This window comes from Oncorhynchus mykiss, chromosome Y (genome assembly GCF_013265735.2).
Source record: "Oncorhynchus mykiss isolate Arlee chromosome Y, USDA_OmykA_1.1, whole genome shotgun sequence".
In the NCBI taxonomy this organism is placed as follows: domain Eukaryota; kingdom Metazoa; phylum Chordata; class Actinopteri; order Salmoniformes; family Salmonidae; genus Oncorhynchus; species Oncorhynchus mykiss.
Window position 1 is genome coordinate 7,145,475 of NC_048593.1, and position 27,921 is coordinate 7,173,395.

The 27,921-nt window shown below is 43.9% G+C and overlaps 1 protein-coding gene across 3 annotated transcripts in view; it reads left to right on the top strand.

Annotated features, from left to right (window-relative positions):
• Nucleotides 1-27,921, top strand: part of LOC110509572 (transportin-1) — a 72,474-nt gene that overhangs the window by 31,687 nt on the left and 12,866 nt on the right. For 2 of the 3 annotated variants that reach the window (XR_002471448.2, XM_021590529.2), the window contains exons 6-20: nt 3,156-3,289; nt 4,309-4,390; nt 5,522-5,644; nt 6,024-6,142; nt 6,606-6,666; nt 7,147-7,324; nt 11,577-11,729; nt 11,954-12,179; nt 17,435-17,606; nt 18,683-18,769; nt 23,026-23,133; nt 23,582-23,740; nt 24,866-24,953; nt 25,061-25,159; nt 25,283-25,378. Coding sequence is in view for 2 of the 3 variants with exons in the window: in XM_021590529.2 (XP_021446204.2) it covers nt 3,156-3,289; nt 4,309-4,390; nt 5,522-5,644; nt 6,024-6,142; nt 6,606-6,666; nt 7,147-7,324; nt 11,577-11,729; nt 11,954-12,179; nt 17,435-17,606; nt 18,683-18,769; nt 23,026-23,133; nt 23,582-23,740; nt 24,866-24,953; nt 25,061-25,159; nt 25,283-25,378 (1,885 nt within the window). In the remaining variant the exon portion in view is untranslated. Of the gene's footprint in view, nt 1-3,155; nt 3,290-4,308; nt 4,391-5,521; nt 5,645-6,023; nt 6,143-6,605; nt 6,667-7,146; nt 7,325-11,576; nt 11,730-11,953; nt 12,180-17,434; nt 17,607-18,682; nt 18,770-23,025; nt 23,134-23,581; nt 23,741-23,928; nt 24,449-24,865; nt 24,954-25,060; nt 25,160-25,282; nt 25,379-27,921 lie in introns of those variants that run through there. The other variant, XM_036968017.1, reaches the window with a different exon arrangement.

A 27,921-nucleotide genomic window follows, 5' to 3' on the forward strand; every position in this document is an offset into this window, starting at 1 on the left:
GGTCTTTGTTACATTACACACACAGAGAGGAATGCATGACTGACGGCATATTGAATTTGTCTGCCACTGCCGTCAATCCCAGAATATATATTTCCCTGGGCTGCATTATCATTATTTACAGACAGAACTGCAAATCATCAGATGCATTCAAACATGATGCAGGCATACATCGTCAATGTCCTCGTTAGATTTAGACAATGGAGCTTTTCAAGGGGCTTGTGCTTATTTGTGTGTACATTGCCTTCAGAAAGTATTCATAACCCTTGACTTATTCCATGTTTTGTTGTTCTAGCCTGAATTCAAAATGTATTTAAAAAATAAATGTAAAAAATCTCACCCATCGACACACATTGCCCTACAATGACCGTGAAAGCATGTTTTTAGAAATGTATTAAAAATAAAATCCAGAAATATCTAATTTACATAAGTATTCACACCCCTAAATCAATACTTTGTAGAAGCACCTTTGGCAGAGATTACAGCTGTGAGTCTTTCAGGATAAGTCTCGAAGAGCTTTGCACACCAGGATTGTGCAATATGTGCATATAATTTTTTTGAATCGTCAAACTCTGTAAAATTGGTTGTTGATCATTGCTAGACAACCATTTTCAGGTCTTGCCATGGATTTTCAAGTAGATTTAAGTCAAAACTGTAACACGTCCACTCAGGAACATTCACGGTTTTCTTGGTAAGCAACTCCAGTGTAGATTTGGCCTAAGTGTTTTAAGTTATGCTGAAAGGTGAAGTCATATCCCAGTGTCTGGTGGAAAGCAGACACAGGTTTTCCTCTAGGGTTTTGTCTGTGCTTAGCTCCATTCTGTTAGTTTTTTTTATCCTGAAAAACTCCCCAGTCCTTAACGATTACAAGTTTACCCATAGCGTGATGCAGCCAACCCTATGTTTGAAAATATCAAGACTGGTACTCTGTGTTGTATTGGATTTGCCCCAAACATAACACTTTGTATTCAGGACAAAAAGTGAATTGCTTTGCCACATTTTTTGCAGTATTACTTTAGTGCCCTGTTGCAAACAGGATGCATGTTTTGGAATATTTGTATTTCGTACAGGCTTCCTTTTCACTCTTTCAGTTAGGTTCGTATTGTGGAGTAACTACAATGTTGTTGATCCATCCTCAGTTTTTTCCTATCACGGCAATTAAACTCCCTAACTGTTTTAAAGTCCCCATTGGCATCATGGTGAAGTCATTGAGTGGTTTCCTTCCTCACAGGCAACTAACTGAGTTAGGAAGGAAACCTGTATCTTTGTAGTGACTGGGTGTTGATACACCATCCAAAGTGTAATTTAATAACTTCACCATGCTCAAAGGGATTTTTAATATCTGCTTTTTTTTATACCCATCTACCAATAGGTGCCCTTCTTTGCGAGGCATTGGAAAACCTCCATGTGGTTAAATCTGTTTTGAAATTCACTGCTCGACTGAGGGACCTTTAGAGATAATCGTATGTGTGGGCTACAGAGAAGGCAGTCATTCAAAATATAATGACACTATTATTGCATGCAGCTTATAATGTGATTTAAGAAAATGTGTACTCCTGAAATTGTTTAGGCTTGCCATAACAAAGGGGTTGAATATTTACTCAAGACATTTCAGCTTTACATTTTTTTTATTAATTTGTAAACATTTTGAAAACCACAATTCCGCTTTGACATTTTGGTGTATTGTGTGTGGGCCAGTGTCAACTCTAAATGTAATCCATTTTAAATTAACACAACAAACAACAAAATGTCAATACTTTGTAGAAGCACCTTTGGCAGAGATTACAGCTGTGAGTCTTTCAGGATAAGTCAACAAAATGTGGAAAAAGTCTAGGGGTGTGCTAGTTTTGGGCTCAAGGGCATTGAGTGACAGAGGTTGGGAAAAAATAATACACATTTTAAGTGTGGAAAATAAGACACTCCTGTAGAGTAGTCAAGCGTAGTGCATAGACACATGTGGCTCTCATTGATACACTATGTATACTGAATGTGGACACCCCTTCAAATGATTGGATTCGGCTATTTCAGACACACCCGTTGCTGACAGGTGTATAAAATTGAGCACCCAGCCATGCAATCACCATAGACAAACATTGGCAGTAGAATGGCCTTACTGAAGAGCTTGGAGACTTTCTACGTGGCACCGTCATAGGATGCCACCTATCCAACAAGTCAGTTTGTCAAATTTCTGCCCTGCTAGAGCTGCCCCGGTCAACTGTAAGTGCGAAGTGGAAACGTTTAGGAGCAACAACGGCTCAGCCGCAAAGTGGTAGGCCACACAAGCTCACAGACGGGACCGCGGAGTGCTGAAATTGTCTGTCCTCGGTTGCAACACGCACTACAGAGTTCCAAACTGCCTCTGGAAGCAATGTCAACAGAGAACTGTTCATCGGGAGTTTCTTGCAATGGGTTTTTGCAAGAAGCGCCCGACGAACAGTTCTCTGTTGACATTGCTTCCAGAGGCAGTTTGGAACTCTGTAGTGCGTGTTGCAACCGAGGACAGACAATTTCAGCACTCTGCGGTCCCGTCTGTGGAGGACCCAACTCCATTTTAATGCCCATGATTTTGGAATGAGATGTTTGACAAGCAGGTGTCCACATACTTTTGGTTGTGTATATCTAGCTGCTCTGCCAAGTGGACACCTGCTGGACTCATGTTTAGTGTGTGTGTGTGTGTGCTCACTGTGAGTGTGTACCAAACTGTATATCACGGAAGTGCTGTTGACCTTTATGGTAAAAACGTTCTTTACTTTAGTCGTTATAGAGCGACTACAGTACACACTGACTGCCTCTCCCTTGACTAGGCCTATAGTGTAGCTGTTTTTATGTTTAACCGTCAAATTCATCATTACCTCCTGCTGTTCATTTCCTAATTGACCAGCCGGGTCTGGTTTATGTGTTTATCCTTGTGCTGACGTTAGATATAGTACTTGTCCTTTTTTATAGGTTGACTCAGGATTGATGGAGTGTGACATGTTTCCTGTCCATATGGTCTCTGCTCCATCTTCTGTCTTTGAGGCGACTGTCTGGCCCTGAAACATGTTGGTTAACCCTTCACATATTCCATTTTCATCTCGCTATCCCTTCCTCCTCTCTCTTGCTATTTTTCAATCTCTCCCTCTATCTCTCACTCTTTTTCTTTTTCCCCTATCTTTTAGGGGGCGTTTGGAGCTCTTCAGAAAATCTGTGAGGACTCCACAGAGGTCTTGGACAGTGACATGTTGGACCGTCCGCTCAATGTCATGATCCCAAAGTTCCTGCAGTTCTTCAAGCACAGTAGCCCCAAGATCAGGTACTGGCTATCTCTCCCGCTCCCCCTGCTCACTGCCTTGTCTCTCCCTCAGTCCTCACTCCTTGGCCAATGAGGTTCCTTAACAGCCCTTACCGCCTGATCAGGCACTCAAATTAAACCAAATATATTTATAAAGCCTTTTTTTACAACAGCAGTTGTCACAATGTGTAGGGTGCACTAATATGAAAAGTGTAAAATAAAATGTGAAAATACTACATGTCATATCCATCTTACATCTTGTTTTATGTCCTCTGGATTTTATGAAGAAAGATGACTAGTTCAACGGTGAGCCTTTCAGTTAGCCTCAGTTCGTGTACAGCATCCAGCCTATCTGACTATTATATTTTTTGTTGTCTTTTTTTTGGCCTCCATTGATTTAGTTGCCCTAATTTTGGCCATCATAAAAGGGTAAAAACTCCAATAACCTTTGAACGGATTATGATAAAGACATTAGGTTTGGACCATTGGTTTTCTTTAGAGGAGTATCTATCCAATTAACATATCTTACCCATTGGTCAAAAGATGCATTTTTGTTTGGACACACTACAAAGTGACTTACCTGGCCTAGACCACAGACAGCAAGCTGAAGCACAGTGGTAAGCAAAAGTCCCTAGAAGGAATGACTGTACTCTAGTATGAGTGTACTGTACCTCCCTCTCTCTCACAGCCTTGCCTTTTTCCCCCCACTCCTCACTCCCGGGGGAGCCAACACCTTGCACCTCCTCTAATCGGTCCCAAAACAACCCATAGCCAAGTATTTATTAAAACATTTGAGAGAAATTCACAGGCACTTTGACCCAAAATGTCCCCTCACAACCCTCTTTCCTCAGGCTTATAGATTAAACTTTCTCTCTGATTTGTATCCATCCTTTGGTGTTATCAAGGTCTGAGATTCCAGATAGGAGACTGGAGAAAAGGGAGGTGGGGGGAGGAACAGAGACCGAGGCAGCGTTGATGAGTGGATCATGTGAATTTGGCTTGTGTGAAGTTAAGGTTTTAAAGGGCATGTTGTGTTGCAGGTCTCATGCCATCGCCTGCGTCAACCAGTTCATCATAAGTAGGACCCAGGCCCTCATGCTGCACATCGATGGCTTCATTGAGGCAAGTCTGACCCCGCAGTGACCTCTGACCTATACACTCTGACCTCTCATAACCCCCAGACAGCCCTGTAACTCTCTAATATGCCCACAAAGTCAGACACGTGGTATGGTATGAGGCTTATGTGACCCCTAAGTTATGCAAGCAAGTCATATACCACACGTACAAACACACAACTAGCACATATTCCCCTTGACACACACAACACCTCGGCTGACCATCACACATGGCCATTAGATTATCACACACCCACCCCAGCCATAAGACCCAGAAGGCGTCATCCAGGCAGGCAGGTATATGGCCTTAGTGCAGTGTGTCAGTGGGTTAGCTCTGAGCCTCTAGGCAGCACAACACTGTTCTACCCTAGCTTCAGTTCAGTACACAAACCCCAATTCCTCCGATTGGATCAGGGCTGGTAAGCCGTTGGAAGTAGATCAGGTTAACCACTGATGAGCTTAAATTCCAGTCAGCTGGGCCCTGGATGAGGACAGATGCACCCAGCACGGTGACGTTGACAATACATGACAGGCAGAAGAATATTGCAGGCGGATAAGGGATAAAGAAAAGGCTGCTGTTGAAAGTCCCTCTGTCTTTAGGTGTAGGGGTGAGAGAGCGGGCACTCGGCGTAGAAGAGGGACAGGTCACATGGAATCTGATTTGCATAATCTAAATTGGTTTATTTCTGCAGGGTGTTTTTATAAAGCTATTTTCACTGGAGTTCTTTATGTGATAACAGACTGAAGGCCAGAGTTGATAGCAGGCTTTGAGTAAAAGGAGATGGCTGTGGTCAGTAGAGGCTCAGGTGGTCGGTAGATGGCTAGAGGCTCAGTAGTTGGTAGTGGTACAGGTCAGACCTCAGGACGCACATGAAGACATTAATGTCTGAACTCAAGTAACCCTTCCTTGGCTCTATCTCAATTCCCCTAAAATGTGTCCTTATCTCGTCTCCTTCCCTTTCTCTTTAAGATTGGAAATGCGATTCAATAGTAATGGGATTATTATTATTATTATTATTATTATTATTATTATTATTATTATTCTTTTACAAATAATGTAAAGTGAGGAATGACAGTCCCTTTGAGACTAGTATGGGTACATAGGTGTACAATGTTTGACCCCCTTCCCTCCCTGTAGAACCTATTTGCCTTGGCGACTGATGAAGAACCGGAGGTGAGGAAGAACGTGTGCAGAGCTCTGGTCATGCTGCTGGAGGTCCGCATGGACCGTCTCCTACCACACATGCACAACATAATAGAGGTGAGACGGGCTGGTTGGCGTCGGGCTGGTTGGCGTCGGACTGGGGCTGGTTGGCGTCGGACTGGGGCTGGGTGTGATAGGACTGGGGGAGGGATATAGGCGGTTGAGATGGAGGGAGAGGGCGTGGGGAGGGATATAGAGATGAAAGAAGGGAGAAAAACAAACCAAGAGACTAGAATGGGTTCAGCTAAGTCTTTCATCACATGAGCTCAAGATGCCACCTAGTGGCCAAAAGCTATATTTCCCAACTTGATCCATAATCAGGTGATTGTGGCGGCCCAGCTTGTGGCCTTGGAATGGATCCTGAATATTGATGGAGGAAGTGCACTACAAGTATAATGCAAAAGGACACATTTTCCCCTGGTACTCTCCTTCTCAGTACATGCTGCAGAGGACTCAGGACCAGGATGAGAATGTGGCTCTGGAGGCCTGTGAGTTCTGGCTGACCCTGGCTGAACAGCCTGTATGTAAGGACGTTCTGTGTAACCACCTCTCCAAGTGAGTAACACAATTTACACACACACACACACACACACACACACACACACACACACACACACACACACACACACACACACACACACACACACACACACACACACACACACACACACACACACACACACACACACACACACACACACAGAGAGAACATTTCACAGATACTACAAGAATGCTAGATATGGCATATGGGAACGCAAAGACGGTCATAGCAGCACAAATGCTTTGTGACACATGCACAGTACAACACCAGCCTCCATATCAAAGCTTTAGCTATAACATTTGCTCCAATCCTAGACCTCACCCCTGGGTGTACTGTGCTCATCCTGTCACCCCGGCCATTGCTCAAGAGACATAGCTGTTAGAGCTAATCTGTTACACGGTGGTGACAATGCTGACGTATAAATGTGGCCTGTCCTTGCCCCCTCTCCCCTACCCTCCGTCCCCTGTCTGTTTTCAGGCTGACTCCGGTGCTCGTCAATGGGATGAAGTACTCGGAGATCGACATCATTCTGCTCAAGGTCAGTCTGCTCCGAGTGTGAGCCAGGAAATGGATCTATGGGCTGCTAGACTGCTGCTGGACTGGAGACTGTGATTAAGATGTACTAGACACATCACACCTCAACCCTGGGGGAGGGAGAGGGTGGAGGGTATTGCAAGGCATATCAATCTTGTTGCTGTGCATGACTCTTGTTTCAACCTTGGGTATGTGTTGGTCCTGAGGTTTGAGTATAACCCATCACTGACCTGTCACTATGGTTACAATTATATACATTTTTAAAGATTCATAAATATGTATGGGTCTCTGTCTGCTTGTAAGATTATAGTCTGATAGGTTAACTGACAGCTACCCAGCTACAGCCTAAAGGCAGCTCAATGTCTTAAAGTAGTATAAATAATTTGAATTGCATACGTGTGTGTGTGTGTCTGTGTACACTTGCAAGTGTCTAACTTTGTGTTTTTGTGAGACTTGTGTGTTTAACTGTGTGAGTGTGTGTCAGGGTGACGTGGAGGAGGATGATGAGGCCATCCCTGACAACGAGCAGGACATCAGGCCCAGGTTCCACCGCTCCCGTACGGTTGCCCAGCAATACGAGGGTGACCGGGACGGCATTGAGGAAGACGACGATGAAGACGATGACCTGGAAGATGATGACACCATCTCTGACTGGAACCTCCGTGAGTGGACCTCTGATTATCTGTTTTTCAAATCAAATTGTATTAGTCACATGCGCCGAATACAACTGTTGTAGACCTTACAGTGAAATGCTTACTTTACGAGCCCCTAACCAACGGCAATGCAAATAGTCTGGGTAGCCATTTGATTGAGGTGTTCAGGAGTCTTATGGCTTGGGGGTTTAAGCTGTTTAGAAGCCTCTTGGACCTAGACTTGACACTCCGGTACCGCTTGCTGTTCGGTAGCAGAGAGAACGTTCTGTGACTAGGGTGGCTGGAGTCTTTGACAATTTTTAGGGCCTTCCTCTGACACCTCTTGGTATAGAGTGATCAAATCAAATGGATATATATAGCCCTTCGTACATCAGCTGATATCTCAAAGTGCTGTACAGAAACCCAGCCTAAAACCCCAAACAGCAAGCAATGCAAGCAAGCACGGTGGCTAGGAAAAACTCCCTAGAAAGGCCATGTACTGGGCCGTTCGCACTACCCTCTGTAGTGCCTTGTGGTCGGAGGCCAAGGAGTTGCCATAACAGGCAGTGACGCAACCAGCCAGGATGCTCTCTGGTGCAGCTGCGGAACCTTTTGAAGATCTGAGGACCCAGGCCAAATCTTTTCAGTCTCTTGAGGGGGAAAAGGTTTTGTCGTGCCCTCTTCACGACTGTCTTCGTGTGCTTGGACCATGTTAGTTTGTTGTTGATGTGGACACCAAGGAACATGAAGCTCTCAACTTTCTCTACTGTACCCCATCGATGAGAATGGGGGTGTGCTCGGTCCTCTTTTTCCTGTAGTCCACAATCATCTCCTTTTGTCTTGATCACGTTGAGGGAGAGGTTGTTGTCCTGGCACCACACGGCCAGGTCTCTGACCTCCCTATAGGCTGTCCCGTCGTTGTTGTGTCATCGGCAAACTTAATGATGGTGTTGGAGTCCTGCCTGGCTGGGCAGTCATGAGTGAACAGGGAGTACAGGAGGGGCCCCTGTGTTGAGGATCAGCATGGTGGATGTGTTGTTACTTACCCTTACCACCTGGGGGTGGCCCGTCAGGAAGTCCAGGATCCAGTTGCATAGGGAGGTGGTTAGCCCAGGGTTCTTAGCTTAGTGATGAGCTTTGTGGGCACTATGGTGTTGAACGCTGATCTGTAGTCAATGAAATGCATTCTCACATAGGTGTTCCTTTTGTCCAGGTGGGAAAGGGCAGTGTGGAATGCAATAGAGATTGCATCATCTGTGGATATGTTGGGGTGGTATGCAAATTGGAGTGGGTCTAGGGTTTCTGGGATAATGGTGTTGATGTGAGCCATGACCAGCCTTTCAAAGCACTTCATGGCTACAGATGTGAGTGCTACGGGTCGGTAGTCATTTAGACAGGTTACCTTAGTGCCTGTGCCCAAGAACACTATGGTAGTCTGCTTGAAACGTGTTAGTGTTACAGACTAGGACAGGGGGAGGTTGAAAATGTCAGTGAAGGCACTTGCCCGTTAGTCAGCGTATTCTCGCAGTACACGTCCTGGTAATCCGTCTGGCCCTGCGGCCTTGTGAATGTTGGCCTGTTTAAAGGTCTTGCTCACATCGCCTGCAGAGAGCGTGATCACACAGTCTTCCGGAACAGCTGGTGCTCTCATGCATGTTTCAGTGTTATTTGCCTCGAAGCGAGCATAAAGTAATTTAGCTCGTCTGGTAGGCTCGTGTCACTGGGTAGCTCTCAGCTGTGCTACCCTTTGTAGTCTGCAATGAATTGCAAGCCCTTCCACATCCGATGAGCGTCAGAGCTGGTGTCCTGATTTTAGTCCTGTATTGACACTTTGCCTGTTTGATGGTTCGTCGGAGGGCATAGCGGGATTTCTTGTAAGCTTCCAGGTTAGAGTCCCGCTCCTTGAAAGCGGCAGCTCTAGCCTTTAGCTCAGTGTGGATGTTGCCTGTAATCCATGGCTTCTGGTTGAGGTATGTACGTACGGTCACTGTCATCGATGCACTTATTGATGAAGCCAATGGCTGATGTGGTGTACTCTTCAATGCCATCGGAGGAATCCCGGAACATATTCCAGTCTGTGCTAGCAAAACAGTCCTATAGCTTAGCATCTGCTTCATCTGACCACTTTATTGATCTAGTCACTGGTGCTTCCTGCTTTTTAATTTTTTCTTGTAAGCAGGAGGATAGAATTATGGTCAGATTTGCCAAATGGAAGGGGAGTTGCGTCTGTGTGTGTGGAGTAATGGTGGTCCAGAATGTGTTTTTTCCCCCCCTCTGGTCTCACATTTAACATGCTGATATACATTTGGTAAAACAGATTTACGTTTCCCTGCGTTTAAGTCCCCGGCTAATAGGAACGCAGCCTCTGGGTGAGCGTTTTCTTGTTTGCTAATGGCGGAATACAGCTCTTTCAATGCTATCTTAGTGCCTCTGACTGTTGTGGTACGTAAACACTTACTCAGTTTTTTTTCCACATTCACAATTTCTCTAGCTCTCTCTCCCTCCTCTCCAATCTCCATCCACTTAAGTCCAATGCTTTTGTCTTGCTGTCTCTCTTCCAGCCTTACCCCACATACAGTGCCTTGCGAAAGTATTCGGCCCCCTTGAACTTTGCGACCTTTTGCCACATTTCAGGATTCAAACATAAAGATATAAAACTGTATTTTTTTGTGAAGAATCAACAAGTGGGACACAATCATGAAGTGGAACGACATTTATTGGATATTTCAAACTTTTTTAACAAATCAAAAACTGAAAAATTGGTCGTGCAAAATTATTCAGCCCCTTTACTTTCAGTGCAGCAAACTCTCTCCAGAAGTTCAGTGGGGATCTCTGAATGATCCAATGTTGACCTAAATGACTAATGATGATAAATACAATCCACCTGTGTGTAATCAAGTCTCCGTATAAATGCACCTGCACTGTGATAGTCTCAGAGGTCCGTTAAAAGCGCAGAGAGCATCATGAAGAACAAGGAACACACCAGGCAGGTCCGAGATACTGTTGTGAAGAAGTTTAAAGCCGGATTTGGATACAAAAAGATTTCCCAAGCTTTAAACATCCCAAGGAGCACTGTGCAAGCGATAATATTGAAATGGAAGGAGTATCAGACCACTGCAAATCTACCAAGACCTGGCCGTCCCTCTAAACTTTCAGCTCATACAAGGAGAAGACTGATCAGAGATGCAGCCAAGAGGCCCATGATCACTCTGGATGAACTGCAGAGATCTATAGCTGAGGTGGGAGACTCTGTCCATAGGACAACAATCAGTCGTATATTGCACAAAGCTGGCCTTTATGGAAGAGTGGCAAGAAGAAAGCCATATCCATAAAAAGTGTTGTTTAAAGTTTGCCACAAGCCACCTGGGAGACACACCAAACATGTGGAAGAAGGTGCTCTGGTCAGATGAAACCAAAATTGAACTTTTTGGCAACAATGCAAAACGTTATGTTTGGCGTAAAAGCAACACCCTGAACACACCATCCCCACTGTCAAACATGGTGGTGGCAGCATCATGGTTTGGGCCTGCTTTTCTTCAGCAGGGACAGGGAAGATGGTTAAAATTGATGGGAAGATGGATGGCGCCAAATACAGGACCATTCTGGAAGAAAACCTGATGGAGTATGCAAAAGACCTGAGACTGGGACGGAGATTTGTCTTCCAAGACAATGATCCAAAACATGAAGCAAAATCTACAATGGAATGGTTCAAAAATAAACATATCCAGGTGTTAGAATGGCCAAGTCAAAGTCCAGACCTGAATCCAATCGAGAATCTGTGGAAAGAACTGAATACTGCTGTTCACAAATGCTCTTCATCCAACCTCACTGAGCTCGAGCTGTTTTGCAAGGAGGAATGGGAAAAAAATTCAGTCTCTCGATGTGCAAAACTGATAGAGACATACCCCAAGCGACTTACAGCTGTAATCGCAGCAAAAGGTGGTGCTACAAAGTATTAACTTAAGGGGGCTGAATAATTTTGCACGCCCAATTTTTCAGTTTTTGATTTGTTAAAAAAGTTTGAAATATCCAATAAATGTCGTTCCACTTCATGATTGTGTCCCACTTGTTGTTGATTCTTCACAAAAAAAGACAGTTTTATATCTTTATGTTTGAAGCCTGAAATGTGGCAAAAGGTCACAAAGTTCAAGGGGGCCGAATACTTTCGCAAGGCACTGTATGTACAATATGCCATCGATATTGTTGACCTTTTTTTGTGGGCAAGGGTGTTTTTCTGTGTACCCCTCTATACTTACATGTCCTTCTCTCTCTCTGTTTTCAGGTAAGTGTTCAGCAGCGGCGTTGGATGTGTTGGCTAACGTGTTCAGAGACGACCTGCTCCTCCCTATCTTGCCTCTCCTCAAAGAGCTCCTCTTCCACCCAGAGTGGGTCATCAAGGAGTCTGGAATACTTGTTCTGGGGGCCATCGCTGAGGGTAAGGCCCTGTTATAGTACCCTAACCCCTAAGGTCGGGGGGCGACTACTAGAAACCCGAGGGAAGAGAAAGGGAAGGAAGTGTTATGCCGAAAGAGACTTTGGAGGGAGGATGAGAATCACCTGGAAGTGCTAGAATATCGTCTATATGTTAACTTTGAAACCAGCAGACATCATTGGCATACATGGTAATTATAGTAATAACACCCACCTTTGTCCTTCCAGGTTGTATGCAGGGTATGATTGCCTACCTGCCAGAGCTCATCCCCCACCTGGTGCAGTGTCTGAGTGATAAGAAGGCCCTGGTGCGCTCCATCACCTGCTGGACCCTGAGTCGGTATGCCCACTGGGTGGTCAGTCAGCCACCTGACACCTACCTGAAGCCCCTGATGACTGAGCTGCTCAAACGCATCCTGGACTCCAACAAGAGGGTGCAGGAGGCCGCCTGCAGGTGAGAGGGAGGTTGACTGTGGTTCAGTTGCGGTCAGTGTGTGGTTTGCTCAGGTTACTTTTGTCCAGATGTGTCCTTTTTTTCTTCTTTTTTTGTAAATGATCGATAGATAACCAAAAGCCACTTATTACTGGTTTTCCCACTCAAGCTGGTGATGACTGTCCTTGGGAGTGGAAGTAAAGATGATGATCATTGATGTTTGGTTGACCCAATCAAATGTTTTTGAACAGCTTGATTGCAAAGTTACGTTCCAAACTACCCTTTATTTTTCTCACTCTAGTACTTCCAGCGCCGACAGAGATGGCCGCCTCGCTTCGCGTTCCTAGGAAACTATGCAGTTTTTTGTTTTTTTTACGTGTTATTGCTTACATTGGTACCCCAGGTCATCTTAGGTTTCATTACATACAGTCGAGAAGAACTACTGAACATAAGAGCAGCGTCAACTCACCATCAGTACGACCAAGAATATGACTTTCGCGAAGCGGATCCTGTGTTCTGCCTTTCACCCAGGACAACAGAATGGATCCCAGCTGGCGACCCAAAAAAACAACTTTGTAAAAGGGGGAAACGGAGTGGTCTTCTGGTCAGACTCCGGAGACGGGCACATCGTGCACCACTCCCTAGCATTCTTCTTGCCAATGTCCAGTCTCTTGACAACAAGGTTGATGAAATCCGAGCAAGGGTAGCATTCCAGAGGGACATCAGAGACTGTAACGTTCTTTGCTTCACTGAAACATGGCTCACTGGAGAGACGCCATCGGAGTCGGTGCAGCCAGCTGGTTTCTCCACGCATCGCGCAGACAAAAACAAACATCTTTCTGGTGAGAAGAGGGGCGGGGGCGTATGCTTCATGGTTAACGTGACGTGGTGTGATCATAACAACATACAGGAACTCAAGTCCTTCTGTTCACCTGATTTAGAATTCCTCACAATCAAATGTCGACCGCATTATCTACCAAGGGAATTCTCTTCGATTATAATCACAGCCGTATATATTCCCCCCCCCAAGCAGACACATCGATGGCTCTGAACAAACTTTATTTGACTCTTTGCAAACTGGAATCCATTTATCCGGAGGCTGCATTCATTGTAGCTGGGGATTTTAACAAGGCTAATCTGAAAACAAGACTCCCTAAATTTTATCAGCATATCGATTGCGCAACCAGGGCTGGAAAAACCTTGGATCATTGCTATTCTAACTTCCGCGACGCATATACGGCCCTGCCCCGCTCTCCTTTCGGAAAAGCTGACCATGACTCCATTTTGTTGATCCCTGCCTACAGACAGAAACTAAAACAAGAAGCTCCCGCGCTGAGGTCTGTTCAACGCTGGTCCGACCAATCTGACTCCACGCTCCAAGACTGCTTCCATCACGTGGACTGGGATATGTTTCGTATTGCGTCAGACAACAACATTGACGAATACGCTGATACGAATACGCTGATTCACTTTTAATCAGGGCAAGGTGACCGGAAACATGACCGAATACAAACAGTGTAACTATTCCCTCCGCAAGGCAATCAAACAAGCTAAGCGTCAGTATAGAGACAAAGTAGAATCTCAATTCAACGGCTCAGACACGAGGAATGTGGCAGGGTCTACAGTCAATCACGGATTACAAAAAGAAAACCAGCCCCGTCACGGACCAGGATGTCTTGCTCCCAGGCAGACTAAATAACTTTTTTGCCCGCTTTGAGGACAATACAGTGCCACTGACACGGCCCGCAACTAAAACATGCGGACTCTCCTTCACTGCAGCCGACGTGAGGGAAACATTTAAACGTGTCAACCCTCGCAAGGCTGCAGGCCCAGATGTCATCCCCAGCCGCGCCCTCAGAGCATGCGCAGACCAGCTGGCTGGTGTGTTTACATATTCAATCAATCCCTATCCCAGTCTGTTGTTCCCGCATGCTTCAAGAGGGCCACCATTGTTCCTGTTCCCAAGAAAGCTAAGGTAACTGAGCTAAACGACAACCGCCCCGTAGCACTCACTTCCGTCATCATGAAGTGCTTTGAGAGACTAGTCAAGGACCATATCATCTCCACCCTACCTGACACCCTAGACCCACTCCAATTTGCTTACCGCCCAAATAGGTCCACAGACGATGCCATCTCAACCACACTGCACACTGCCCTAACCCATCTGGACAAGAGGAATACAGTGCCTTGCGAAAGTATTCGGCCCCCTTGAACTTTGCGACCTTTTGCCACATTTCAGGCTTCAAACATAAAGATATAAAACTGAATTTTTTTGTGAAGAATCAACAAGTGGGACACAATCATGAAGTGGAACGACATTTATTGGATATTTCAAACTTTTTTAACAAATCAAAAACTGAAAAATTGGGCGTGCAAAATTATTCAGCCCCTTTACTTTCAGTGCAGCAAACTCTCTCCAGAAGTTCAGTGAGGATCTCTGAATGATCCAATGTTGACCTAAATGACTAATGATGATAAATACAATCCACCTGTGTGTAATCAAGTCTCCGTATAAATGCACCTGCACTGTGATAGTCTCAGAGGTCCGTTAAAAGCGCAGAGAGCATCATGAAGAACAAGGAACACACCAGGCAGGTCCGAGATACTGTTGTGAAGAAGTTTAAAGCCGGATTTGGATACACAAAGATTTCCCAAGCTTTAAACATCCCAAGGAGCACTGTGCAAGCGATAATATTGAAATGAAAGGAGTATCAGACCACTGCAAATCTACCAAGACCTGGCCGTCCCTCTAAACTTTCAGCTCATACAAGGAGAAGACTGATCAGAGATGCAGCCAAGAGGCCCATGATCACTCTGGATGAACTGCAGAGATCTACAGCTGAGGTGGGAGACTCTGTCCATAGGACAACAACCAGTCGTATATTGCACAAATCTGGCCTTTTATGGAAGAGTGGCAAGAAGAAAGCCATTTCTTAAAGATATCCATAAAAAGTGTCGTTTAAAGTTTGCCACAAGCCACCTGGGAGACACACCAAACATGTGGAAGAAGGTGCTCTGGTCAGATGAAACCAAAATTGAACTTTTTGGCAACAATGCAAAACGTTATGTTTGGCGTAAAAGCAACACACACCATTCCCACTGTCAAACATGGTGGTGGCAGCATCATGGTTTGGGCCTGCTTTTCTTCAGCAGGGACAGGGAAGATGGTTAAAATTGATGGGAAGATGGATGGAGCCAAATACAGGACCATTCTGGAAGAAAACCTGATGGAGTCTGCAAAAGACCTGAGACTGGGACGGAGATTTGTCTTCCAACAAGACAATGATCCAAAACATAAAGCAAAATCTACAATGGAATGGTTCAAAAATAAACATATCCAGGTGTTAGAATGGCCAAGTCAAAGTCCAGACCTGAATCCAATTGAGAATCTGTGGAAAGAACTGAAAACTGCTGTTCACAAATGCTCTCCATCCAACCTCACTGAGCTCGAGCTGTTTTGCAAGGAGGAATGGGAAAAAATGTCAGTCTCTCGATGTGCAAAACTGATAGACATACCCCAAGCGACTTACAGCTGTAATCGCAGCAAAAGGTGGCGCTACAAAGTATTAACTTAAGGGGGCTGAATAATTTTGCACGCCCAATTTTTCAGTTTTTGATTTGTTAAAAAAGTTAGAAATATCCAATGTCGTTCCACTTCATGATTGTGTCCCACTTGTTGTTGATTCTTCACAAAAAATAGTTTTATATCTTTGTTTGAAGCCTGAAATGTGGCAAAAGGTCGCAAAGTTCAAGGGGGCCGAATACTTTCGCAAGGCACTGTACCTATGTGAGAATGCTGTTTATCGACTACAGCTCGGCATTTAACACCATAGTGCCCTCCAAGCTCGTCATCAAGCTCGAGACCCTTTGTCTCGACCCGGCCCTTTGCAACTGGGTACTGGACTTCCTGATGGGCCGCCCCCAGGTGGTGAGGGTAGGCAACAACATCTCCACCCCGCTGATCCTCAACACTGGGGCCCCACAAGGGTGCGTTCTGAGCCCTCTCCTGTACTTCCTGTTCACCCACGACTGCGTGGCCACGCACGCCTCCAACTCAATCATCAAGTTTGCGGACGACACAACAGAGGTAGGCTTGATTACCAACAACGATGAGAAGGCCTACAGGGAGGAGGTGAGGGACCTCGGAGTGTGGTGTCAGGAAAATAACCTCACACTCAACGTCAACAAAACTAAGGAGATGATTGTGGACTTCAGGAAACAGCAGAGGGAACTCCCCCCTATCCACATCGATGGAACAGTAGTGGAGAGGGTAGTAAGTTTTAAGTTCCTCGGCGTACACATCACAGACAAACTGAATTGGTCCACCCACACAGACAGCATTGCGAAGAAGGCGCAGCAGCGCCTCTTCATTCTCAGGAGGCTGAAGAAATTCGGCTTGTCACCAAAAGCACTCACAAACTTCTACAGATGCACAATCGAGAGCATCCTGTCGGGCTGTATCACCGCCTGGTACGGCAACTGCTCCTCCCACAACCGTAAGGCTCTCCAGAGGGTAGTGAGGTCTGCACAACGCATCACCGGGGGCAAACTACCTGCCCTCCAGGACACCTACACCACCCGATGTCACAGGAAGGCCATAAAGATCATCAAGTACAACAACCACCGAGCCACTGCCTGTTCACCCCGCTATCATCCAGAAGGCGAGGTCAGTACAGGTGCATCAAAGCTGGGACCGAGAGACTGAAAAACAGCTTCTATCTCAAGGCCATCAGACTGTTAAACAGCCACCACTAACATTAAGTGTCTGCTGCCAACACACTGACTCAACTCCAGCCACTTTAATAATGGGAATTGATGGGAAATGATGTAAAATATATCACTAGCCACTTTAAACAATGCTACCTAATATAATGTTTACATACCCTACATTATTCATCTCATATGTATATGTATATACTGTACTCTATATCAGCTACTGCATCTTTATGTAATACATGTATCACTAGCCACTTTAAACTATGCCACTTTGTTTACATACTCATCTCATATGTATATACTGCACTCAATACCATCTACTGTATCTTGCCTATGGCGCTCTGTACCATCACTCATTCATATATCTTTATGTACATATTCTTTATCCCCTTACACTTGTAAGGTAGTAGTTTTGGAATTGTTAGCTAGATTACTTGTTGGATATTACTGCATTGTCGGAACTAGAAGCACAAGCATTTCGCTACACTCGCATTAACATCTGCTAACCATGTGTATGTGACAAATAAAATTTGATTTGATTTCTCTCTCTCCCCTCTCAGTGCCTTTGCCACTCTGGAAGAGGAGGCGTGTACAGAGTTGGTTCCCTACCTGGCCTATATTCTGGACACTCTAGTGTTTGCCTTCAGCAAGTACCAACACAAGAACCTGCTCATACTGTATGACGCTATAGGGACGCTCGCTGACTCTGTGGGACACCACCTCAACAAGCCGGTACACACAGAAGCGCACACAAATACTAGGGATGTGATAAATGGAACATGTTGCTTTACGTTTAAGCTAGAGAGATCAGTTTTTTTTGTTGCCATGGTGTTGCCATGGGCTGTTTCTCAATCGACCGCATCGGCCAATGTCGGCCTTCCGCATTTGCGGTGAAAGGGGCCGAGCTACAGCAGTGTTTGTCAGACCATGTGACATCCCACAACTAAATTACTGTACCTTCATACTTCCATTTATTTGTATGGGTTACCTTCAGACAGTCCTGTGACACTTGTGGGGGTTGTAGAGCAAAACGGAGAACACTGTGTTCGTGAGAGTCCCCTTTCCACAGAGGCCAAACCTTTTGGGCGCTAACAGACGTTTTTGTGAGAAGACCGATTTTTACGATGACTCATGGGCTGACGAACACTGCTGTAGCTCGGCCACCTTTCACTGCAGATGCGGAAGGGCGAAATAGGTGGATTGAGACAGAGCCCGTGCAAAAAATATCTCCAGCTTAAACTGAAGGATTTTGATGGGAATTTTAAAAAATTATTTATTTAGATTGATGCGCTGGTGTGTCACACTCTTAAGAATTAAAACAATAACATATTTTAGTTTAGTAAACCCTGCCCTCGCACAATTCCACATCAATTCACAATGCAGAATAATAGTCATATTAGGCATGTATGCTACAGTAGGGCCAGGCAATGAAGTTGTATTTTCCGCAGTCATATACCCATGAAAGTGCCTCGGCTATGGCCCGTTTGTTTGTAAGGGTACACTACGGCTTTTTAAATGCCGACACGGAACCTTCTCTGGAGACTAAATCATCTTGAGGATATTCTACATGCGACAGACCGAAGAACTAAAACACTTGCATCATTAAATAAGTGAAAGAGCCGGCGAGGCAGATACACTGTGACCTCAAAATGTGTGTGTGGGGGGGGAATGTTCCTTTAAGAATTCTCGTCTTTAGACACACACCACAATGACTTGAGCAATACAGAATCTGCACTTGCATTTGATTTCCCCTTTCAGGTGCCTGTCGGATTGTGATTGCTAATGTGTGTACTACTGTATGTGTTTAGGAGTACATTCAGATGCTGATGCCTCCACTGATAGCAAAGTGGAACCAGTTGAAGGATGAAGACAAGGATCTGTTCCCTTTACTAGAGGTGAGCCTCACCATTAGGGTTGCAAAGCTACAGGTAGTTTACCAAAGTTACCGTAATCTTAAGTAATTACGGTAATTAACCGAAAATCTATGTCGATCTATTGTAAATCTGGAAATGTATTCTTGATTAACTTTTAAAAAAAATGTATTCATATAGTCTTCATTTTTATTTGTGTTCGTATTGTCCATGAGTTTCTATTAGATAGATAGACCATATGGTTCAAGAATAAGTATCCTACATAATGAAAAAAAGCATCTAATCAACAATGGCATTATTTTCAATTAACTCTGCAACTCTTCCAACTATTGACTTTTTTCACAACTGCCACCAGTTTGACACCAAAACATTGACAAAAAATACATGTGACCGACCTTATGTAGCAAAATTTTAAATGCAGTTTTTTACATTGGATAAAAGTAGAGACTTGGAGATAAAAAAAAATGTATATCTTATATTACAGTTGAGAAACAATGGGAAGGTTATTCTGATGTTAAAGTTGATAAACTTGTAACCCCACGTTTGAGAAAATGACCCTATTTTGGTACACCTACTGGAGAGCCTTTCTTTGTCTACACCCACGCAGCATCGTTCACGCACCCTCTTAAGCCTTAGCCCCACCCATCTCCTTTAAGGATTCACATGAGGCCATGTGCTAAACAGAGTGAGTACGGTAGTGTACTGAACAACCAAAGATTTCATGACTAAAGGCTGGTTTATACTACGTCTATGGACATGTCTGTAGACTGTTGTCGCTGTGACATCATGAATATTCAATTGTCGTCCGACATCGAACTTGTCATTATGAAAATGAATTAACACAAAAACGGGTTAGTTTCTAGCTTGTTAGGCAGTTCAAATAATGACCATATCATATACAGTTGATGTCGGAAGTTTACATACACCTTAGCCAAATACTTTTAAAGTCAGTTTTTCACAATTCCTGACATTGAATCCTAGTAAAAATTCCCTTTCGTAGGTCAGTTAGCATCACCATTTTATTTTAAGAATGTGAAATGTCAGAATAATAGTAGAGGGAATGATTTCAGCTTTTATTTCTTTCATCACATTCCCAGTGGGTTCAGAAGTTTACATACCCTCAATTAGTATTTGGTAGCATTGCCTTAAACAATTTAAACTTTGGTCAAATGTTTCGGGTAGCCATCCACAAGCTTCCCACAATAAGTTGTGTGAATTTTGGCCCATTCCTCCTGACAGAGCTGGTGTAACTGAGTAGGTTTGTAGGCCTCCTTGCTCGCACATGCTTTTTCAGTTCTGCCCACACATTTTCTATCGGATTGAGGTCAGAGGGATTTGTGATGGCCACTCCAATACCTTGACTTTGTAGTCCTTAAGCCATTTTGCCACAACTTGGAAGTATGCTTGGGGTCATTGTCCATTTGGAAGACCATTTGCTACCAAGCATTAACTTCCTGACTGATGTCTTGAGATGTTGCTTCAATATATCCACATAATTTTCCTGCCTCATGAAGCCATCTATTTTGCCATCTACCCCCACAACATGATGCTGCCACCCCCGTGCTTCACGGTTTGGATGGTGTTCTTCGGCTTGCAAACCTCCCCCTTTTTCCTCCAAACATAGCAATGGCCAATATTATATTTTTGTTTCATCAGACCAGAGGATATTTCTCCAAAAAGTACAATCTTTGTCCCCATGTGCAGTTGTAAACCGTAGTCTGACTTTTTTGGAGCAGTGGCTTCTTCCTTGCTTAGCGGCCTTTCAGGTTATGTCGATATAGGACTCGTTTTACTGTGGATATAGATACTTTTGTACCCGTTTCCTCCAGCATCTTCACACGGTCTTTTGCTGTTGTTCTGGGATTGATTTGCACTTTTCGCACAAGTACGTTCATCTCTAGGAGACAGAACGCGTCTCCTTCCTGAGCGGTATGACGGCTGTTTCATGGTGTTTATACTTGCATACTATTGTTTGTGCAGATGAATGTGGTACCTTCAGGCATTTGGAATTTTCTCCCAAGAATGAACTAGACTTGTGGAGGTCTTGGCTGATTTTCTTTTGATTTTCCCATGATGTCAAGCAGAGGCACTGAGTTGGAAGGTAGGCCTTGAAATACATCCACAGGTACACCTCCAATTGACTCAAATGATGTCAATTAGCCTATCAGAAGCTTCTAAAACCATGACATCATTTTCTGGAATTTTCCAAGTTGTTTAAAGGCACAGTCAACTTAGTGTATGTAAACTTCTGACCCACTGGATTTGTGATTAAGTGAAATAATCTGTAAACAACTGTTGTAAAAATTACCTGTGGAGTTGTTGAAAAACTAGTTTTAATGACTCCAGTCTAAGTGTATGTAAACTTCCGACTTCAACTGGAGCTGACAACGTCTTAAATTGAGCTCATTTGTATTTTAATATTACAGGAAAATAAACTGACATCAGATACTTTTTTACAAGTTAATGGTGAGCTCATTACAGAAAATAGCTTACCGTCGTGAGTTTTGACAAAGTAAAAAGCAGGGCATTCTACCGGAGAATTTTAGAACTTGGACACTGTCTCTTTGACCTAATGTTATATCCTAATATGACATTGGTGCAGGTCATGTTCTCCACATTACCGTTGCTGTTAAACACACTCTATATCAAATAAAATCTATGTTTATTTATCACATGCACAGGATACAGAAGATGTAAACGGTACAGTGAAATGGTTACTTGCATAGTGGAGTCTTTTGTTTAGACATGTGCAGTAGCTAGCTAGCTAAACAATGGACAATAATCCCAACTCATAACATTACTACCCTGCATGAATCTGCTGGTAGCTAAAGCTAACAAACTAGCTAGGTTCAATGTTGGCTAGCTAGCTAACATTAGGCTATAACTAGCAATGAAAATGGATCTGAGAAATGAATAATATTACTACATTAGATCATACACGTAACGTTAGCTAGCTTGCTAACAGTACACTTGAACTAGAAAAGAAAATTACTTTCTGACAATTAGAAATGTATAATATCTGAATGTAGCTAGCTAGACTCTCTTAGCCGTATACATAGATGAATGCTTCCCCCTCTGTCATGGATGCCACGGTTGCCCTTAGTTTGAAGATGTATAAAACAATTGTCTCCGGATTACAACAGCCTTCTTGTGTTGTCTTTTCGACTCCCTCCACATTATTTGTAATCAAATGGCTGAATTTCTCCATCTCTTTAGCTGTCATACTCTGCTTTCACCGGGCATTCCACTGATTTCAAAACTCTGTTCTCCAGAAAGTGGAGAGCATTAGAAATTCTCATGCAATTCTTTGTGATATCTTTAAAAAAATCTGCTTTAGAAAGGATAAACCTATGCATATTGAGCAGCTCATGTTATAGACCGACGCATGCTACATGGCAGACCAATGCGTATTCATCACTCGGCATCTCCGGCCCATCCATTATCTCAGCCGATCATGGCTAGCGGGAAGGTTCCTGACTTTTTCTGTGGCTAAACCAACTAGGCTTGTAATGTAACCATTTGATTTGTATTTACAGATGGCATAGTTTGTTATTAAGGCACAAGAAAGTTCCAGAAGGCATTTCTGCAAATGCATTTTGATTAAAAAAAATATGTTCAAATGCCTCTCCTGTAAAGTAGTGATGCGCGACATAAGCCTAGTTTCCTGAAACGAGTCACATATTGACATAGTAAAAAAGTGTGTAAGAAAATATAAAGGATATTTCATATTGAAACCCTCATATGAAACCCCAATGGTTTTCATTTAGGGTTTGTATTTGGGATGTTTTACAGCTTTGTCATTATATTTTAATTTCAAAATCATCTTATTGAATTATTTCATATACTTTACATGTGATCATGCCACACATAGGGCCATAGATAATGACCGACACCTGTGATAATCTCATGTACCCAAAAGGGCCACTAGATCTCTTGTGGTAGATTAAATAAAATCCTTGAATGATACCACAATTCTGGTAGTTTACTGTTAAACTTTGAAAGTTTCCAGTAATATACCCTCCTTTTGCAGCCCTACTCTCTGTCCTCTAATCAGACCAATCCACTAGCCTCAAGGGGAGTTTCTCACTCTTTACCGACAACAAATGCTTACCCTGTAAAACGATGAATTACTTCCTGTAACTGAGGTTATCAAGTATAATATTATTTCTTCCTCTTATGTCCTCTCTCTTGTTCCATCCCCTTTCTCTCAATCCCCCCCAACTCTCTTCCCCCTTCCGCATTTGTATTTCTTTCTCGCTCTCTCATCATCCCTCTCTCAGTGCCTTTCGTCAGTAGCCACGGCTCTCCAGAGTGGTTTCCTGCCCTACTGTGAACCTGTGTACCAGCGCTGTGTTAACCTGGTGCAGAAGACCCTCGCTCAGACTATGGTGAGACACACGGGCAAGCACGCACACAGTGCACATACAGTGCATTCGGAAAGTATTCAGACACCTTGATTTTTTCCACATTTTGTTACTTTACAGCCTTATTCTAAAATGGATAAGATTAATTTTAAAGGCCCACATCCTACCAAGTGTCTGTCTAGTGAATGATGTAAATGTTTGGCCTGGATTCTGGCTCCCCTAAATCAGTCTGTTGCATGAGTAACTTTGTTTGTGTAGCGCAATGCTTGTTTTCTTGCCTGTAAGCAATATATTGTTTGTGCAAACTGGCTGCGTGAGTTGGCACTGAACACACCATTGGCACAGATTGTGTGTGAGAACGTTCGGAAGACTTTCTGCTTGCAGTAGGGTGTCATGCTTGGGGAATGTGGCATCTAATTGTAATCCACACTCTCACTTCCTCTACCACTTGTCTACCCCCCCCATCATCCAGCTCCACCAGTCCCAGCCAGACCAGTACGAGGTCCCTGATAAGGACTTTATGATTGTGGCCCTGGACCTGCTCAGTGGATTGGCTGAAGGGTTGGGCGACAACATCGAGCAGCTGGTCGCGCGTAGCAACATCCTCACGCTCATGTACCAGTGCATGCAGGTAACCTGTGTCCTCATCTAGAGCTGTGACAATAAACTGAAAATTACCGCCATTGCCTTCCTCTTACCGGTGCATTTAGTTTACATCGGTCATTTTCAGTGATTTTTATTTTTTATTTTAATTTTTTCTATTTTTTTTGCTACACAAAGTTGCTGTAGATTGTTCTAAAACCATTATTTGGTCAACAGGAATAGCCTATGGATTATGTTGATTCCTGCTATGAAGGTACTGTATCTGCCTGACCCCGTTTCGCTGTCGGCTGCTGTGTGAGCGAGCCATTCTCAATCTCTCCCCACTCTGCTCAAGAAGGGAGAGATGCATTCTGAGAAGCACAAGCATATGACCGTTGCTAAAAATACTGTTTTCAAAGCAACTACTGTTCTAGTTACATAGAGGAGAGTCACAGCTTTCTGTGATTTTTATCATGTATTTCTCACCTCCTTAATATTGAGTTCATGGCACCACTACATCCGGAGAAGGCTGTAGTTAGTATGGTTTTGATGCGCCCAAAGAGCGCAGCGCACCATTTGCAGTGAATAGTAGCCTAGGCCTAGCACTGGAAAGTTTGTAGGGCATCAGGCTACATTTACAGAATGATTCATCAATTAGCCTACATGGCTATCTAGCAACAATATCATATTTAGAGTTAGCAATCTCACTAAGTGTTTTGAGTTCCCACTTCCTCAGGTGGTGAATAATATAGCCTATAGTGTAGGCCAACATGGACGAAGATGTCAGAAAATTCTCTGAAGCACCAAAAATAAATCGGAGCAGTCTGGATCCAACATCAAAGGTTGCACATCAAAATATCAATCATGCATTTCCTGGATATGTTAGATGAAATGGCTTATTTTTTTAAATCATAGGCTACCATCACAGTTGTCTGTCTTGACACTGCCGCTAATGTAAAGTTACTATACATTAAATGTTATTTTTTGAAAAAATTGTATTTGTTTTTATCGACAAATTCTCTCAATCTCTTTGTTTCCTCTCCCAACTCTCTCTCTCTCTCTCTCTCCTTCGCCTTCTCTTTCTCTCTCTTCCTTTGTCTTCCCCTTTCTCTTCATTTCCCCCTCTTTCACCTCTCTCTCGCTCTTTTTTCTTTTCTCTCTTCCTCCCACTCAGGACAAAATGCCTGAGGTGCGTCAGAGCTCCTTTGCTCTGCTGGGTGACCTGACTAAGGCTTGTTTCCTGCACGTAAAGCCGTGCATTGGTAAGTACTCTTTCTCTTAATCCACATTGGCAGTAACACACCGCTTCGTAGTCCAAATGTCAGGTTATCAATTACTGATGATATAAGCCTCTTTCTCTCCTGTGCAGCTGATTTCATGCCTATATTAGGCACTAATCTGAACCCAGAATTGATATCGGTGTGCAATAATGCAACATGGGCAATCGGAGAGATATCTATACAAATGGGTGAGTGTTCGCAAAATGTCACAAAACAGTCACACACACCAGCTTACATGCATTCTAATGAACACACGCACTTGCACTCACACACACAGCCTCCTTCACGGACCTTTTCCCGCCTTTCCCCAGGTGCTGAGATGCAACCATACGTGGCCATGGTGCTGCACCAGCTGGTTGAGATCATCAACAGGCCCAACACCCCAAAGACCCTGCTGGAGAACACAGGTACCACAAGGTGGCACTTTGCTGAGCCCGCCAGCCACAGTGCAGGGAGGTGTCGCACAGTCCATCAGGCCTGCTCTGAGCGCGTCCCAATCGTTCCTCCCTTCTCCAAAAGTGTGCACTTGTTCACTTCCCTTCATGGATTTGACAGGAAATGACCGGTATATGAAAACTCCCCCTTGCCAAGACTAATCCAAAGTGTTTACATTTTTGCGGAGTAGTGAACAAGTGCACACTTCAGGATGAAGGAGAGATTATTGGGATGCACCCTCTGACTGGAGAGAGGCCATTCATCTCTATTATCTGAAAGCCTCCCCAAGCCCTATGCCTTACAGGTTTTGCCGGTTTCGCCCAAATATTCCAACTATTCCTACCAATCGATTTATGGCTTAGAGGCTCTGTTTATGGGCTGTTGGATCCCAGCTGAAGTAAATGAAATGTTGCTCAGGTGGAAAGACTGAGTGAACCAGGTTTCCACCCATCCATTTATTTATATTTTTTTACCCCTTTTTTCTCCCCAATTTCATTATGACAATCTTGTCTCATCGCTGCAACTCGCCAACGGGCTTGGGAGAGGCGAAGGTCGAGTCGTGCGTCCTCCGAAAACATGAACTGCCAAACCGCGCTTCTTAACTGACAACCGAAGTCAGCCTGTAGGTGCCCGACCTGCGTGAAGGAGTTGCTAGAGCGCGATGAGTCTATTATTTTTTAAATAGACCGCTCACTCGGGAGGCCTCCTGAAATCCTTTTATGCGAGTAAAGTACATGTTGGATAAAAAATGTCATGACAGGCCTGATGGGGAAAGGCACATTTTGTCTAAACTTTCCAAATGTTGACTAAACAAAATACGCTAGACAAGGTGAACTTTTTGTCGGTAAAATTTGTTGTGCGAGAAATGGCATTGGAAACTACACTGGTGACCCACAATAAATTCTTCCGCTGTTCTTTCATTCGCTACATACTTTAGTCTGCAATCATTGGAAGTCATTTGTGGTGACGATGGGCATTGTACAAAAGTCATCATCGATTGTATCCTCTCCAACCAATCAGATTATCAAACCCAATGACGAATTTTCCATCTGCCGCTTTACCCACGTGTGTTCTGGCTCTGGCCCAACCGATTAGTTTCTGGACCAATCAGATGGCCCTGAATATGTTCGCATTCGGTGATGCGTCAGGGAGGTACTTGGATCCAGACTCATTTCAGAGAAGAAACTAATGTCCATGGGCGTTGTGTACCGTTTGGCCGAGGCAAGGGTAGCCAGGCACGGTTGAAACCCCTTTATGCACAAATAAATATAATAACAAATGATATAATAACCATCATATCGAAGTAAACTTGGAGTAACGCAATATGTTGTGTGGTCCTCCCACTACGACTCGGGAAAGCATGCAGTTTATTAGGCGACAGATGAAATAAATGATGATCAACTACACAGGGTGGGGAAAGAGCACGGTGATGAGCTTGATGCTCCTTTCCAATAAATATTGAGGGTCTTATTCTGGTGACATGAGGATTGACGCTTGATGGCTGTTTGACAAGGGGGGAAAAAATGTATGCTCTTAGCATGTATGTATCCTACCTGCACTGTACCTGCAAGCTGTTGGTTAGAGCACACAAATGCAAAGACCAGAGTGGGCACATTCGCTATTTATAACGGAACATTTGTTGTGACACAACCATCAGTAGGGTTGAATATGCGATAGAAACCAATTTAACTTGTGTTTCTTTATTCGTTACATGGGAATTTAACTGCAAAAGTTATTTTATATGCACCACGTCATCACGCACAGCCTTTTATCCGCAACGTTATTTTATATGCACCACGTCATCACGCACAGCCTTTTATCCGCAACGTTATTTTATATGCACCACGTCATCACGCACAGCCTGTTATCCGCAAAGTTATTTTATATGCACCACGTCATCACGCACAGCCTGTTATCCGCAACGTTATTTTATATGCACCACGTCATCACGCACAGCCTGTTATCCGCAACGTTATTTTATATGCACCACGTCATCACGCACAGCCTTTTATCCGCAACGTTATTTTATATGCACCACGTCATCACGCACAGCCTTTTATCCACAACGTTATTTTATATGCACCACGTCATCACGCACAGCCTTTTATCCACAACGTTATTTTATATGCACCACGTCATCACGCACAGCCTTTTATCCGCAACGTTATTTTATATGCACCACGTCATCACGCACAGCCTGTTATCCGCAACGTTATTTTATATGCACCACATCATCACGCACAGCCTGTTATCCGCAACGTTATTTTATATGCACCACGTCATCACGCACAGCCTGTTATCCGCAACGTTATTTTATATGCACCACGTCATCACGCACAGCCTGTTATCCGCAACGTTATTTTATATGCACCACGTCATCACGCACAGCCTGTTATCCGCAACGTTATTTTATATGCACCACGTCATCACGCACAGCCTGTTATCCGCAACGTTATTTTATATGCACCACGTCATCACGCACAGCCTTTTATCCGCAACGTTATTTTATATGCAC